At 43.4% G+C, this 16,340-nt stretch overlaps 1 protein-coding gene across 6 annotated transcripts in view; it reads left to right on the top strand.

Annotated features, from left to right (window-relative positions):
• The window catches only part of LOC125892239 (cyclin-dependent kinase 17-like), a 59,438-nt gene that overhangs the window by 16,753 nt on the left and 26,345 nt on the right, over nucleotides 1–16,340 (top strand). For 3 of the 6 annotated variants that reach the window (XM_049582123.1, XM_049582121.1, XM_049582126.1), the window contains exons 3-4: nucleotides 182–346; nucleotides 14,583–14,716. In XM_049582123.1, the coding sequence (XP_049438080.1) occupies nucleotides 182–346; nucleotides 14,583–14,716 (299 nt within the window). Of the gene's footprint in view, nucleotides 1–181; nucleotides 347–7,622; nucleotides 9,082–14,582; nucleotides 14,717–16,340 lie in introns of those variants that run through there. The other 3 variants (XM_049582125.1, XM_049582124.1, XM_049582127.1) reach the window with 2 other exon arrangements.

Here is a 16,340-nt window from a genome sequence, read left to right as displayed (position 1 = left end):
CTTTCCCTCGACCCTCCATCCTTCCCTTTCTCTTCCTTTCCCTTTTTTTCCCTGTCCTGCTTTTTCGGGGTTTTGTGTCAACCTGCTGCCCCTCTGAGCTTTATTTCTCTCGCACTCTCTTCTTGTCTCCCTTTCGTTTTTCTCCCTCTCCCTGGCCGTCCACCTGCATCGCATGTCTCAGAGCCCATGGTGGTGTGCGCCGTGCACCCTCCTGCCTCACACAGCGCTCCCTCCTTCCTGCGTCAATATGCCGGTCATCTGGGCCGCACCGCCCTGCGCAGAGAGCCGGGTGGGGGGCTGGAAAGAGACAGAGCCTACCTGAGCCTGCACAGGACTGGATCTCTGGGTACACACACACACTCACACACATATATTTACACAGTGATGCATGCAGGCAGCACAATGAAAAACATAGCTGTATGTACAACTGGTTTGACTCCAAATTTCTGTATATTCAATTAAAGCCTGTCCCGTGTACAGTTTTGAAGTGATGGCACTCTCCTTCCAGTTTATGCTACTTAATGCATCTTCTCCATTGCTAATAGCTACTAATTACTTTGAATATCAAGGTTTTACAGACAAATCATATTTTCTGTATATAAAATCTGATGCATTGTTACAGATTAATGTATCCACTGCATACACTGCAATGTATGTGTAAGAATATCCAAATAATATAACACTGGTAGCAGCCATTCTGCTCTCTAAGAACTTTTGAAGTCAATTTTGCCAGTGTGTCTGCACTTCTGTTTAAAAGGACCCCAAGATCAAAATACATATTTGTCCTCTTACCTGTAGTGAGATTTATCAGTCTAGATTGTTTTGGTGTGTGACGCAGAGTGTTGGAGATATTGGCCGAAGAGATGTCTGCCTTCTCTCCAATATAATGGAACTAGATGGCGCTTTGCTTGTGGTGCTCAAAGTGCCAAAAAAACTCAACGGCAATGTCTCTTTACAGACATCATGACCCGGTTACTCAACAAAATACGCAGGCCTTGTTGTGAGCAGTTTCGTGAACTGTATCAGCGTGCAATAGAAAGCGCGCAACTACTGCTAGCTTACCTAGCACCACTGAGCTAGCTAACATTACAGCTCAACCAAGAAGGACACCTCTCATCCATGAGTGGATGCACACTTCCTACTGCATGGTTATACAGTAGAAAGAAAATAGTTCCCACATGAAGCAGCTCACAACAAAGTCTGTGGATTATCTTGAGTAACTGGGTCATGATTTCTGGAAAGAGACATTTCGGGCGAGTTTTTCAAATGTTTTTTTTGGGCGCTTTGAGCCCCAAAAGCCGAGTGCCATCTAGTTCCATTATATTGGAGAGAAGGCAGACATCTCTACGGCCAACATCTCAGAAACTTTGCAACTCACAACAAAACAACTGAGACGGATAAACAGCACCATGGGTAAGAGGAAAAATATGTATATTTGATTTTGGAGTGAACTGCCCCTTTAAGTAAAACTTTGAATGGAAGACTTGTAGAGGAGTATTCTTTAATTTGAGCTATTGCTAATTTCACTTAAGTAAAAGAAACGAGTGCTTCCTCCGCCACTAAAACAAACACATACCTCTGTGATTACACATACTCACGTAGACAACCCACTACACTATTTCCTGCATAGGAATGGACCTCTTCTGTGTGTCAGTAGTTCAGTAAAGAGAGCTCTTATGTATCTTTTTTCCCATCATGCATTAATGATTTGATATTCAGGTGTGCGTTTTTATAATTTCATGTGTTTCACCAGAGCAATGCCAAGTTTGAGCAACACTGCCACCTGTGGTTGGAAAATACAAACACTGATGTCATGTAAATGTCAACTTAGCTCTCCATAAAGGGGAGTGTGTGTGTATGTGTGCGTGTGTGCGTGTGTGTGTTGGATTAAGGTCATTAGAGTTTTAGCCCTCCAGATTCGTAGTAAATGTTGGGAGGATAGCCAACTTGTGTCAGTAAATACGGTTTTTCACTGAAAACCCACGTACATGCACACACAAAGTGCACGCACACACCCACATGCTCACACAATCACTTTTTCCTTCTTACGGTCTGCATTATGTAATGGAACGTGTGGTCCGTCGCTATATGGATCCCAGTAATCTCATTTCCTACTGTGGCAGAACGGCTTATATCAGGAGCAGTGGGATGGAGTGAGGAAGGCAAAGTGAAGGATGGAGAGAAACGGTGGAGGCTGAACACTTGGATGTTGGAGATGGGCTTAGAATGAAATGGAGCTTAGAAAATGCCGAGAGATTGATTACAGGAGACCAAGCGATAGAGGTGGAGAAAAGTATAGATGAAAGGAGGGAGCGACGGGCAGAGTGGTAGGAGAGCGTTAGTTCCACGATGGCTCCTCCAGGAGTCACATTAGCTTTGTGCTGTGTATCCCCTGAGTCCTCGGCTGAGTGAACTGCAGATAGACCACGACGAGACTCCTTGCATCTATTGAACTCTGGCTGACAAGAGAACCAGTCTTGTATCAGGAGCTTACAGTTCATTGTGATCCTGCTAGCTGGGAATATAATAAGAATAGATGGATGAGACTAAGACGATCCTTGTGAAGAAATAGGGACAGCAGCAAAGGGCTGGGTACAGTTGGTAATATGATGCCTGAGGTTTGGTGCCAGAGCCAAAATAATATTCAGTATCTTACTTTGACAATTATGAGTATGTTGTCACAGTGCTCAAATGTTAAAGGCTGTCTAAACACAAAAAGCTGTAAAAGAACTTTGCCCAAAATAAGATAGTCTATCCGATTAAATATTAATTACATTAAGAATCAAAACAGACAATGCAGCTTCAGCACTTGAAGGTTTTCAATCTGTGCTACTGACATATTTTAGTTGAGCTGAAAAAATGTCGATGGTAGATACTTGCAGTAGGATGCAACAAATCTTCGGAGTTAACGTGGGATGTTAGAGGAGTTTGACATCGTACGAAATGCGTTCACTCCCTCTGCTTTGAGCCGTTGAGCTAAATTAAGTGAACCGTCTCCTGGCTGTGGCTTCGTCTTTACCAAACAGATGCGGGATTTATACTTCTGTATCTACAGTATGGCGTAGGCTCTGCGTCAACATAGTTACTGATGTTACGCTCAGGAAAAGAAACGCGACGACGACCTACCTTAAAATGACTCAAAGTTCACACGGTTCCAAACACCGCTCTCCCAGTTAAAGTCCTGGAGGGAAGTACCCTGTTTTGTGACCTTCCTATCACCCCAGCCTGCTTCTTTTTGGGGACCGCTTCCTTTTTTACTCCCATCAGCGCACTGGTCACATAATTGCAGCCTTCTAAAATCCGTGGGTTACACTCACGTTAACTGGTTTATGATAATGTATGATATGCACGAGTTTTGGTACATTGGTCCGGCTTTTCATAGGAAAACGTACGAACAGTGCATGAGAACAGCCTGTGTGTTTTCAGGGCGAGGACAGTCTTGAATGTAGCAGTCCTAAGACCACAGGCTGTTGGTCTGTGACATCCACAGCTGTCGCTGAGCTCAGAAAAGCCCTAAAATGGACGTAGCTTGACTCAGAACCTAGAATAGATGCTGTTCTATTATTAAAATTGCGATAAGGTGTAGTTAGAAATGTTAAGAGGTACGTTGTGTGCATGTGTGTGTGTCTCCCACTGGATGGTCTCGCTGAGTCACTGTGTGCCACTCAGCAGTCAGAGCACGTCGCACCCTCTAATAGAGCGACATGATGATGCAATCTCTCTTTCCTGCTGCACTAAAGAGCTTGCCCACCCTTTCTCTCATTCTCACTCTCTCCCTTTCTGTGTCTCTCTCTGACTTGCTCTATCCATCCATAGGACTGTTCAATTAAATCTATTTTCATCCGTGTAAGTGGGCCTGGCTGCTGGGTTATATGTATGTGTATGTTGGAGGTGTTTGGCCCATTGCCAGAGTCGGAGAGAGCTTTTACAGGTTTGTGATTCATCTGTTGCTAACTGGGGCCAACACCCAGTCCCACCACACTGTACTTACAGTGGGGAGAGACAAGCACTGCACTTTTGCTTTTCGTCGCTACCTCGCCTCTTTCTCTCTGTGGAAGATGTGTAGTTACACTGCTGAGGATTAGTCGGCCCTCCCGTCTGTTTTCCCGAGAAAAAGGACTCCGCTGAAAGCTGCCTACTCTTCTCAAACCCCGTCGCAGGCTGCTATTTCTGATACTGTCACAGATGTCTCCTATCGTTCGTCTCTCCCCTCCGTCGCTTTCTCTCTACATACATCAAAATACTATATTTAACCTCCTGATAAAAGCAGAATGGGGCAAAGATAAAAGATGGAAAGCTTTTCAGACCACCCTTATCGCCCTCTGTGTATTGCACACCATGAGAGACCTTGTCTGTGCCTGGGATTTAATGTAATGCATTAACACTGCATTAATCGCTGTAGCCCTCTTCCCTACTCCCTGCTCTCTCGGCCATTTGCTCACGCTAACCCTCTTCGCTCACTCCCAGATTGGATTTAATAAGAACAATGGAGTGGGCTCCTCTTATGTAGCTGGTCTTGCAGGCTTTTTGTGTGTATTAGGGCTTGCTGTTACATTAGCCCATGCTTGAGGCGAAAGGAACATGTTGCTAAAGAATGCTGGGGATTTTCAGAGCTATAAGAGAAAGGAGGGGGGTTGGTGAGGCGTTGGGGACCAGCACATACCGGAGCCGGTAGCTGACAGTAGGCACTCCGGTCCCAGTAATTGAATAATAAGATTCCTCAGATGCAGATAAAAGGTTTAGAGGTAATTACTGCAGTCTAAATTCTCCCTCCCTGCAGCCATGTGAGTGCGTTTCTGTGTGTGTGTGTGTGTGTGTGTGTGTGTGTGTGTGTGTGTGTGTGTGTGTGTGTGTGTCTGTTCCTCAGGGATGTTATATGCACTTTGATTTTTATTGTCCCACAACTGGAGGCAGGCTTAGGTATTTATGGTAAAAAAAAAGGGTGTAAACAACAGTATATTTTAACTGGAAGCTAAATGTAGCCAAGGAAATGTGACAATGAAGATATTTTGAGCAAGCGGGCAAGAAAATGTGAAAGGGAAAGGCTGTGTGGATGTGGCTGCAGAGCAAGAGAGACATCAATTGTGAATACAAAGAGACAGGGAGACAGGGATGGATGGAGGGCTGAGTGGCGAGCTTTTGTCCTTGACTTTATAAGTTCAAGGATGCAGCACTCTACATCAATATATGTCCATCAATGCACTGTAAATGGCCACTACTCTTTACTTGGATCTAATTTAAAGTATGGGCCCATGAGTGCATCCCGTGCGGAGAAATTGAAGTGAACGCGGCACACTTACAGTTCTCCCAAATATTTATTTTAATACACCTCATGCAAACAACACGCAGCTAGATTAAAAATCTTTTTAAGTTGTGTTAAGTGCACAGTAAACCAATGATCCAATATATTTACTTACCTAAGCCAATTATACCATTTTGTTTTAGTTGTTTCAAGTATAATTGTGTTTTTGTTTAAGTAGTCTCATGGTTAAATGCACCGTTATTGACATGTAGGGTGTGAGAGCTTTTCTGCATGAGCGTGTTTTGTCAGCTACGACCTTAAAGACAACCTGATTATTGACATGAAGGGAGAGGTGAGCTTTAATCTCACACGTGTCGCACACAGTTGAAGAACTGTTTTTTGGGGGTTTTTTTAATGTGTGAAACCTTGAGAATATCATGAGGAAAGATGGCATTTGATACTTGCTGACATTTTGGATGCAGTTTCCATTCAACACATTTATGTTCTATAAAGACTTCCTTTTAGGTTATTTTTTATCGCGGGATGGTCCACAGCTCCATAGGAAACAGGGAAATATGCATGTGTATGGACAAAATTTTGGTGATTTGGAGGAAAATTGCTTCTGGTAGTGGTTGCATATTTCTCAGAATGCACTATAGTCTGATTGTCCTCTGTCATTTTTAGAAAATATACTTCCATCAGACAGTTTTTCTTAAAAAATACATTGAATTATTTTTAAATATCCCACAAAGTGTACACTTGAATGTCCCGGACATGTTATTTTCAGGGGTGGAAGAAGTAATCAGATACCATATGCTATAAATACCCCATTATAAATAAAGTATTCTGCATTTAAATGTCAAAATTACACGTAATGGTGGTGCAGTGGTTAGCATTGTCGCCTCACAGCAAGAGGGTTCCTGGCTCGAACCCATGGGTGGGGGAGCCCTTCTGTGTGGAGTCTGCATGTTCTCCCTGTGTCAGTGTGTGTTCTCTCAGGGTACTCCGGTTTCCTCCCACAATCCAAAGACATGCAGGTTAACTGGTGACTGAATTGGCCGTAGGTGTGAATGTGAGCGTGAATGGTTGTCTGTCTCTATGTGTCAGCCCTGTGATAGTCTGGCGACTACCCCCTGCAACCTCTAACAAGATAAGCGGCTACGGAAAATGAATGAATGCTTAAAGGTTTACTATGTAGGGATTATTCTTACTGTTTGAAAACAGGATTGCAGATGAAAGTGAAAGCCAACCCCAGATTAACTCTGGTTCATTACATTTGCCTTTTTTTGCTGCGATTTTTGTGGCTATGATTTACTGGTCCATCTGCATCCTAACCCTCACCTATGGTCATGAGCTCTGGGTAGTGACCGAAAGAATGAGATTGTAGATACAAGTGGCCAAAATGAGTTTCCTCTTTGGGGTGTCTGGGCTCAGCCTTAGAGATAGGGTAAGGAGCTCGGACATCCAGACGGAGCTCGGAGTAGAGCTGCTGCTCCTTCGCGTTGGAAGGGGTCAGTTAAGGTGGATCGGGCATCTGATCAGGAAGCCTCCTGGGCGCCTCCTGTTAGAGGTGTTCCTGGCACGCCCCACTGGTAGGAGGCCCCGGGGCAGACCCAGAACCCGCTGGAGGGATAACATATCTCATCTGGCCTGGGAACACGTTGGGGTAATTGTGCTTTGTTACTTTGCACCAAAGATTGTTTCCTAGAAAGCACAAAACCTTCAGTGTTGACTGTACTAATAGGTATAACAGCTATTTAAATAATAAACCGAAACAACCAATGAATCCTTTACAAAACTTTCAATTATTCTGCCTTTCCGTATCAAAGCAAATCAGTTCTCTCCACGACTCACAGCCTGTTGCTTTACACTAAAGATCGATCCCTCAGTGTTGTGTTGCAACAGGAAATAGATCACATTAAGGATGTAATGGGACCTCCAAGCCCCTGATGCTTGTGCTGCTGCCCCCTCAGTATATTCTGCATATTTGGTTTGAAAGGGACCTTTGGGATCTTTACAAAAAAAAACAACAACACACAGGTGTTTTCAAATGCAGCAAAACATTTATCAGGATGAACACTTACACATCCTGCTGAATAGATCCTTGTTTGATATTTCTATAAGGAATGTGTGTTCGTCCATATTGTGTTTGCTATGCAGGTGTGTCACATAGAGCCATATATGTGTGTAGTTTTTATAGGGATGCACAGTTACTGTGTGTGCGGCGCCATGTATAAGGGATAGTGCATGTGTGTGTGCGCACGGGTCGAGAATGAATAATGGCCTGCTCTTCGGGTCCATGGGGAAGGATGGAGGGAGAGGGAGAGAGAGAGAGAGAGAGAGAGAGAGAGAGAAAGAGAAACAGGAAGGTGGAGAGAACGAATGCAAGGGGGAAGATGGGAGCTAGGATGCCAGAGGCGTCACTCAAAAGCCTCAGGGTTTCAATTTCTGCGCTAGAGAGTGATAAGGACGAGGAGGCAGAGGGTGGAGAGGAGGAGAAGAGCAAGAGAAAGAGAGAGAAGGCGAATGAGACCGAGCGATAGAGACCGAGTGCGAGAAAGAGGCTGATCAGACAGAAAATGTTGTCATCGGCTCCTGAATAGAAAGAGAGGGTTGTACTGCACATACAACACCATCTCTGGACCCGGACGGAGATAGGAAGAGCGAGGGAGGGACAGAGACACAGGAGGAGGGAGTGAAAGAGAGATTGGTATCACATGAGAGGGAGGAGAGTAATAGCAAGGTGAAGGGAGGGAGCAAGAGGACTAACAACACTGAAAGCACTGATAGGGGCGCCAGAGGCAAGGAGGGAGCAATCGAGAGAGGGGAGTGGAGAGGAGGAGAGCAGCACAACAGCCTGAACAGAGTGGTGCGCTGAATAACAGTGGGAGAACAGGGAGGAGATCTGACAGAAGGAGAAAAACACCAGGAGAAGAAGAAGAGGACACTGGACTGGAAATGAAAAATTAACTAGAGAGAGAAAGAGCGTGAAGGAAAGAGCCGGCAGCCAAAGAGATCAGATAGTTGAACACCAGACAGATGAAAGTGTTTTCCTTCCTAGGAGGAGCTGTAAGTTTTGGTGTGTGTGTGTGTGTTTCAACGTGAATTATATAGATGGAGACACAACACCTGTTATTGCAAGATGATGGGGTGTAACAGTTTTAAGCTTGCGTGTGTTGGACTGTCTCTGCAGCATTTTGCCTACCTGCACGCAGTTTGACCTTCCTTAGTCAGCAAGCAGAGTGTGACTGCGGAGAGAGAAAAAGAGCAAGAACGGAGGAGAGGTGGAGAGAGGGAGTGTCTACAGGAAAACAGAGACAGAGGGAGAGACAGTGTGTTAAAGTGGAGTAGTAGCCAAGGGAGTTGTTGCATTGTGATTAGTGTGCCTGTGCAGTTTGCGCTGTCCTCCCTACGTAAGACTCTTTCTCTTCTGCATGGGGCTGTCCTGGAGATACAGATACAGCCTGAAGATTGGATTTTGCCGTTAAACAGCTACAACTCCTGAAGCCCAGGTCCCACCCAGACTGGACCGAAGTGATTTCCACTCCTCAACAAGGCCAGGATTTTTTTTCTACCCCCGTCTCTTTGTGAAATGTATTTTTGAATTTTTAATCGCACTTTCAACTGTAGTGTTTTTGAGTCCTCTGGAACAATGGATGTGCCAGGCAACCCCCAGGGGTGCCCTGCTGCTCGTGCTCCCACCGCGGGAGACCCAAGGATAGGGGAGGCTAGAGTGGGAGAGGGGATAAGAATCGGGGAGAGAGACACCCCACTGAGGCTGTCACCTTTCCGTATGCTTCGAGTGCTGGACTCATGCCGTCCTCCAGGAAACCGTATTGGTGAGTCTCATCACTGTCATTCCCATCATCAAGTTCATCTACATCCCGATCCTCCGTTTCATCAGATCCAGACTAGGCTGATTAAAGCAGTCTTTATAACAATTTGTATGAGTTTGATGGATTTTTTTAAGGATAAATGTTGTCCAATAGAGGATGTTGTAAGTAACTTAGCATCTTTGTGCATAATAAAGGCCTAGAATAGTGTTATTCTCATTGTACAAACACACATGATGTGTCTGATCTCACTCTGAGGGACATTAAATGGACATTTCACCCCAAAACCTGCAGTGCTTTTCATCAATCTAGATTGTTTGGCAGTGGCACTCGGCTTGTGGTGCTCAACACATCAAAAAACATATACTTGAAAAACCAAACAGCAATGTGTCTTTCCAGAAATCATGACCCAGTTACTCATGATAATCCACAGACTTTGTTGTGAGCAGTTTCATGTAGGAACTGTTTTCTTTTTGCCGAAATACACCCACCAACCATATCACTGCGCAGAAGGAAGGGTGCATCTACTCATGGATGAGAGGCTTCTGCTCCAGACAGGGCGAGTCCTCCTTGGTTGAATTGCAACGTTAGCTAGCTTAGTGTTGCTAGGTGAGCTAGCAGTACATGCCTGCTTCTTTCTCGACAATTTTGTTGGTGGGTGTAGTTCCGTAGCAAAAAAATAGTTCCTACATGCTCACAACAACTGTGGATTATCTTGAGTAACTGGGTCATTTCTGGAAAGAGACATTGTCGACATGGCCGATATCTCCAACACTGCAGTTCACACCAAAAGAATCTAAATTGATAAACAGCACTACAGGTAAGGGGAAAAATATGTTTTTTATTTATTTTGCCGTAAATTGTCCCTTTAAATTAACATTAAACAGGTCTTGAGGTTTTATTAGATATGAAAACATGCATTTATGTAAAGTAGCTTTCTCTCAGAATCTGCTGATCCCACAGCTTTGAACATCTTATTAATAATAATGTATTAATTAATTAATATTATTTCCTTTATGCAGCTGGTTTTGAGATCAGATGCGGTGGGTTAGCCCAGAGCAGTGTGTTGGTGTCATCAGGGACCCCACAGTCCTTCGTCTTTTGAATTTTTTATCTATTTGCTTGTCAGCACAATGGCTGTGGTATCTCTATTCCTGCTGCTCATGCCAAATTCAGAAAATATGCTGTCATTTACTTAAAAACTGTTTTGACAACCTCTGGCCTAAGAGCAAAAAAGAAGAAGCCAAATGATTCAGTTCAAAGCACAGTAATAATAGTGGGTAATGCACTGGATGTGGACAGTGACTATTAATTCTGCCAGCGCAACCTTGAACAACCCACTGAACTTGATGTCTGACCTTGCCGAGCGAGGGCTTATGACAAAAAAAAAGTCCCAAGATTTCCATTACTCTTTGAAGGGCCCTTAAATCTAATCTCACACTTACTTTACTTTTTAAACATTCTTTCCGCTGGCTTTTCAATCATTTTCCAAGGCACTGCCAACATGTGCCGGAGATGGACTTCCAGCTAAGTGGAAGTACGCAGAGCTGGGTGAGGCAAGAATAGCCCTAAAAGCAGCCCACTCACTCTTTCAGATGTGCTAGCAGGGAGTCAGCAACCCTAACTAGGCCAGCCTGGCTCCACACGGGGAGGCAGTGGTAGCTCATGACATTTACTGTCTGCTCTTAGTCTGCTATGGTAATGGAGCAGAAAGAACCTGCAGGAGACTGGAAAAGAATGTCCCACGTGATTAGGAAGTCCGTGTGTGTACTTGTGTGTGTTATTTAGAGGAGAGAAAGTGTGTTGGGGAAGCTGGTATATGGGAGACAAATCCACGTGCTGTTTGTGTTAGCAGAATGTTGTTATCCTGCTTCAAGGCCCAGGTGATGGAATTTTCCTCCAAGGTCAGGTTGCTTTGTCTGATCCACCCGCATCTTCTCGGCTGTTTACACAAACAGACAGGATCAGGACCTTTTTCTGAAAGTGAGACAGACCTGTGACATAATAGCAGCACTGGATACTCACTCTTGGTGGGCACGTGGTCATGTGTGTGCGTCCGTCAGTATGTAGATATCCTGGATCAATTTTCCTTCACTCTGGTGTCAGTTACCTCAAGTTTAATGTTTCACCATCAGGGTTGTGAGGGCTGATTCCTGATATGACTACTGACTGCTCGGTTCTCTTAGCAAGCTGCTTTGTATGCACATCCAGCATTCCTGTGTCTAGCTTTGAGGCCACAGGCAGTACGTCAGACTTGGAGATTTAAATGACTACAAAGAGGTTTACTAAGAATTTACACAGATGGATGTGTTGGGGTTGTGTTTTGCTAATGAGCATATGCTGCTTTTGTCAACAGATAGACCGATGGACAGATGTAGGCTGAAATTAGCAGCTGGGATCTACACAGGTAGTTAACTGCTTGTTAGTTTAATAGGCAGGGGGTATGTGATTAGTGGAAAGGTGAGAGGCCTGTGACTTCCCCACTGTCAGGAAAAGGGACACTATTAAATAAAAAGTTGCATTAAATGAAACTGTTATTGAGGAAAATGCCACTGAAAGAACAGGTTGCATTTTGAAATGAAAAAATCCTATTATGAAATTAAAATAAAGTCATAATTTTCATACTTTTTAAAATATTTTACACAATTTATTCCTGTTAATTTATGTTGAACACTTGGCTTGATGGGCTTGATAAATGCATCGGTTATCATGCTTTTAGCAGCACTTAACACGTGAACAATCCATCTTGCACGAACTATAATTTAAAAAAAAACTGTGTTGAAAAGCCAGTGAGCTTCATTTTGTCAATACACTGCTCATTTTTTCCATTCCATTGTTTTCCCATCCTTTAACCCTGAAGCAGGATTTATCCTTGCGTGTTGAACTGACGCTGTACCTACGATAGCTTAACGTGCACCTTCCCAGAAGCACGTTGCAGCAGCGCAGACTTCCTGTTTACTTTTGTAGTCTGTTAGTCTGAGTGGGCGGAAGTTCACTGCATAGATCAGCCTCTCATTGGGCGGAACGAGCCACCCACTGAAGTCCCGCCCTACCACTTCCCGTTGTGTAGCAGTTTTCAACACGTCCTTTACTAACTTTTGCGGTGTTTGATCTTGCGGGGATGTAGCCATTTTTCTGCCATGGTTTGCATCCTGTAGGCGATTTTTTTGTGGGCGTGTTACACCAAAACCTGTTTCCCCCGGCAATATTTTTGCTGTGGCACCGCCAAAAACGATTGTGATTGGTTGAAAGAAACAAAAAAAACCGAGGCGTTTTTTTTCTCCAATCTTAAAGTGAGAGTCGGCGCAGCCAGACCTTTCTTTTCTTGAGAAAGGTCTGGTGAGCGAGACTAGTAGTCTGTAAACAATTTCTCTCAACAGAAATAAACCTTTTGTTTTTACTTTTATTTCACAGATAACAAACAATAAATTGCAAAGACAAAAAAAACCCTCTGTATGATTTATCCTGGATTTATATGAATAGAGAAAAAGTCTGCTAGTCACTCAGCTAATTTATGCAATGTAAAATGCCATAGGCTTATGCTAATGATATTAGCATGTTGTATTTTTGGGGAAAATGTGGAAATTGTTTTGTCAGTGAACCTTGTGCATTATAATGTAGCCAAAATTTGTAACATTACCTTTGTGAAATGTTAGTGTTGCCAACTCTTTTTTAATTCAAGCAGCTAGTACTAGCTCCAGAAGAAGCTAAAAGTCGCCAGATGACATCATACATTCATTTGCATAGTGGTGGGGTCTTTTGATTCAATAGAAAACCCCTCAACAAAACATCTGACTGGCATGAAAGCTTTGGTATTTATATTACAGCACTTCTGATTCAGAGAACGTCATCATAACCGTAGAAGTTCACCACATCAGAGCTCCCACTGCGAGCGACACCTCCTCTCCTCCTGCCTGTCCCACAACTACTGCACTGTAAAAGACGACAGAGGGGAGAGTCCCCTTGCTGATGGTGGATGAGCCGTGGACTGATTACTCTGAGCAGCATGCATGGGAATATTTTAGGCATTTTTCTGTGATGGTCTGAATAAGTCGCTAAATTTGTTGCTTTTTAGGAATTAAGTTGCTGAGGGGGTCTGAAAAGTCGCTAAATGTAGCTAGAAAGTCGCCAAGTTGCTTCATATAAGTAGAGAAAAACTGCTAACTGCCAGGCTAATTTGTGCAATGTAAAATATCATAGGCTTAAGCTAATAACGTTAGCATGTTGTATATGTGGGGAAAATGTCCAGCAAAAGACAAATGTTTTGTCGGTGAACCTTGTGGGCTATAATGGAGTCTTTTTTTGTTTTGATTTAGGTGTGTTTGTTGAGTCAATCAAACTTAACCGCACTTTACAGAAACTCAACACAGCAGCATAGACAGTTTTGTAGGTGTAATTGCAGAGCGACCCAGACACAGGTATAAATGCACACAGTGGCACAGGCGGCTTGTGTAGACTATGGCGTAGGCTCTGCGTAGACTTTACACACCATTAAGGCCGAATCCACAGACCAGCTTGCCTTTCTCAAATGCTAACCTTCACTGCATTAAAGAGACACACACACACACACACACACACACACACACACACACACACAAATGACCTGGAATCAGCCTCAGGTGGTGTTGCCCCACTCCACAGCTGACAGACAGCGCACTACATCATAAATAGCTTTACCTATCCGCCTCTCAGTCGTGCTATCTTACGGCTGATGTGTCACAATCACTCAAGGGACTTATTTTTCTTTCCACTTATTCCTCTTCTTCTTCCTCCCAGCGAAACCATCCATCCCCCAATCCCCTAATCTTCTCCCTGTCTGTCACTCCTCTGCCTATGGTGGCTGTCTAAAATGTAAACAGTGGATGATGGGTAAGGTAAGATGTTGCAAGCGTTAGGATTGAGCTTAACATCCTCTAATGAAGCAGCTTCTTTCACAAAACACACACACACTTTACGTGCTGCCCATGACCCTGACTTGAGAGCTATCAGGCACCGTACACCGAAACCCAAAGAGAGACCCTTCCCCCCACATTTACTCACACACACCACTGACGGAAGCAGTCCTGTCTGCTGCACCGTGACTCATTAATCAGATGGAGTCTGCGGGGAATGGAGGTGTGTGTGGCGGGGGGGGGGGGCGGGGGTGGGGGGGGGGGGGTTGGAGGCAAAGACGGGAAAGCTCTCATTGCATGCAGGGCGATATCGATCTCTGACCTCCTCATCTTACCAGTGGTATTTTATACACACTCCACTAACACCCCTGCATGGCTGGTGGTACAATCCATCACCTGGGGATTGGGACCCCAATATGGCTTTCTCAGATGGGTGATTGAAATCTAAGAAACCGGAAGGTTGTGTCCTTTGATGGGTACACGGGGAGTGGTAGAGGAAGAGAGGAGAGGCAGAGTGCCACAAAACAAAGCAAAAAAGCAGCCCAGAAGACCTGAGTTAAAGTACTGCCTCAATTTCTAATACTAACAGTCTGTTTGTGTCTCTGTGTGTCGTAGGTATCGTTCATGAGAATGTGAAGATGGGTTCAGATGGGGAGAGTGACCAGGCATCTGGGACGTCTTCTGATGAGGTCCAGAGTCCAGTTAGGGTTCGTATGAGGAACAACCACCATCGGCGCATCTCTAACGAGGTATGGGAAGCCAGATACACACCTCACATTTTATTTTCATTTAACCAGGAAGTCCCATTGAGATTGTAAATCTCTTTTACAAGATAGACACATTTAAAATGCAACAAATACAACATGTCATACAAAAATCCACAATAAAACAACTACAAGAAAAACAAGCACGTCTCTGTCACCACATTTTTTATGATGCCCTCAAATTCATCGTTGGATATAAGTGTATTTAATTTTAGATCTTTTTGAAGATTGTCCCATGTCTGAGGTGCAGAGTAGGAGAATGCACTTTTCCCCAGATCTGTTAAAACCTGGGGTTCATTAACCCTTTGAAACCTGGGGTGACATCACTTTTCTTGTGCTGCTTTCAGACACCTTGCGCAAATATTTGAGCAAATTGGAGCAATTTCCTTTAAGAACATGGGGGTAAAAGGCAATGAGCAACTTGGTTAGAAATGTCCCACAAATTGCAAAAAATTAATAGATTTAGAAAATTATTTTTAAAAAGTTAAGGAAAAGGGAAAAAAGCTAGGGAAAAACTATATTTATTATTATTATTTAAAACCATGTTACAGAATTATTAGAATTTTTAAGGTCCTTTTTCCTGGTTTGTTTGTTTCTAACTTTAAAAAAAAAATCTTGTTTTTATTCTCTCTTTTTACTAATTTCTTGCTAATCTTTTGGGTCATTTCTTTTTTAATTGCTCATTGCCTTATTCTCACGTTTTTGTTTTTGTTTTTTAAGAAACCAGGCCAATTAGCTTAGGTTTGAAAGGGTTTAAAGGCAAACCACTTGGAGGAGCGTAGCTGGTAACTACCAGAGCTGACACACAGAAGGGTACAGAGGTAGTTTGCCCAATATTGCTTTATAGATATACTAGATATATACCAATATACCAGTGCTGTTGTCTGTGAATGGTCAGTGATGAGTAAAACGTGGTATACTCAGTCAAAGCTATATAAAATTGAGGAGGTTGCATGCATATACAATTTCTCACCGTAATCAATCACAGACAGGAAAGTAGCTTCCGCATATCACACCTTGGACTATATAGTGTGTTAGATAGTAACGTTGGTTGCCCAGGTATCTGCTGATATTAGTTTACTGCAGATATAGTTGTACATACACACACACACACACACACACACACACACACACATATATATATATCTAGATAGATAGATAGATAGATATTATATGGGAAAATATATTTATTGTGATTTTTTTAGACCAATGTTGCAATTACAATTTAGTGTGTGATTTTTTTAAAAAGTCCCTCATCTTCCACTACCTTCCTTTTTGATATGATTCTTACTGATCTCCTGTCAGTAACAGTATTGTAACAAATCACACAAATTCAAGTGCGTGCAGTGGTGGAGGCAGTGGCTTCCTACCCCTGTAATTGTGGCGGCCTCACGCAGACCACACCCATCTTCAAACCCAACCTTCATTCTGATCTAAACTGCACACCTGTAAAGTTTGGTGACTGCATCTTGCATGGTTGCGACGTTATTGCATTGACAAAAACAGAGAGACAAACAGGCAAACAGACAGACAGTAATATAAACACCTTCCAGAATACTCAAAAGGGCTTCTGCGGTAGTTCCCACTACAATAGGCGTCACCAGGATGA

This window comes from Epinephelus fuscoguttatus, linkage group LG7 (assembly GCF_011397635.1).
Source record: "Epinephelus fuscoguttatus linkage group LG7, E.fuscoguttatus.final_Chr_v1".
Classification (NCBI taxonomy): Eukaryota; Metazoa; Chordata; class Actinopteri; order Perciformes; family Serranidae; genus Epinephelus; species Epinephelus fuscoguttatus.
The sequence above is the reverse complement of the archived record's forward strand: the minus strand, read 5'-3'. Positions and strand labels throughout refer to the sequence as shown.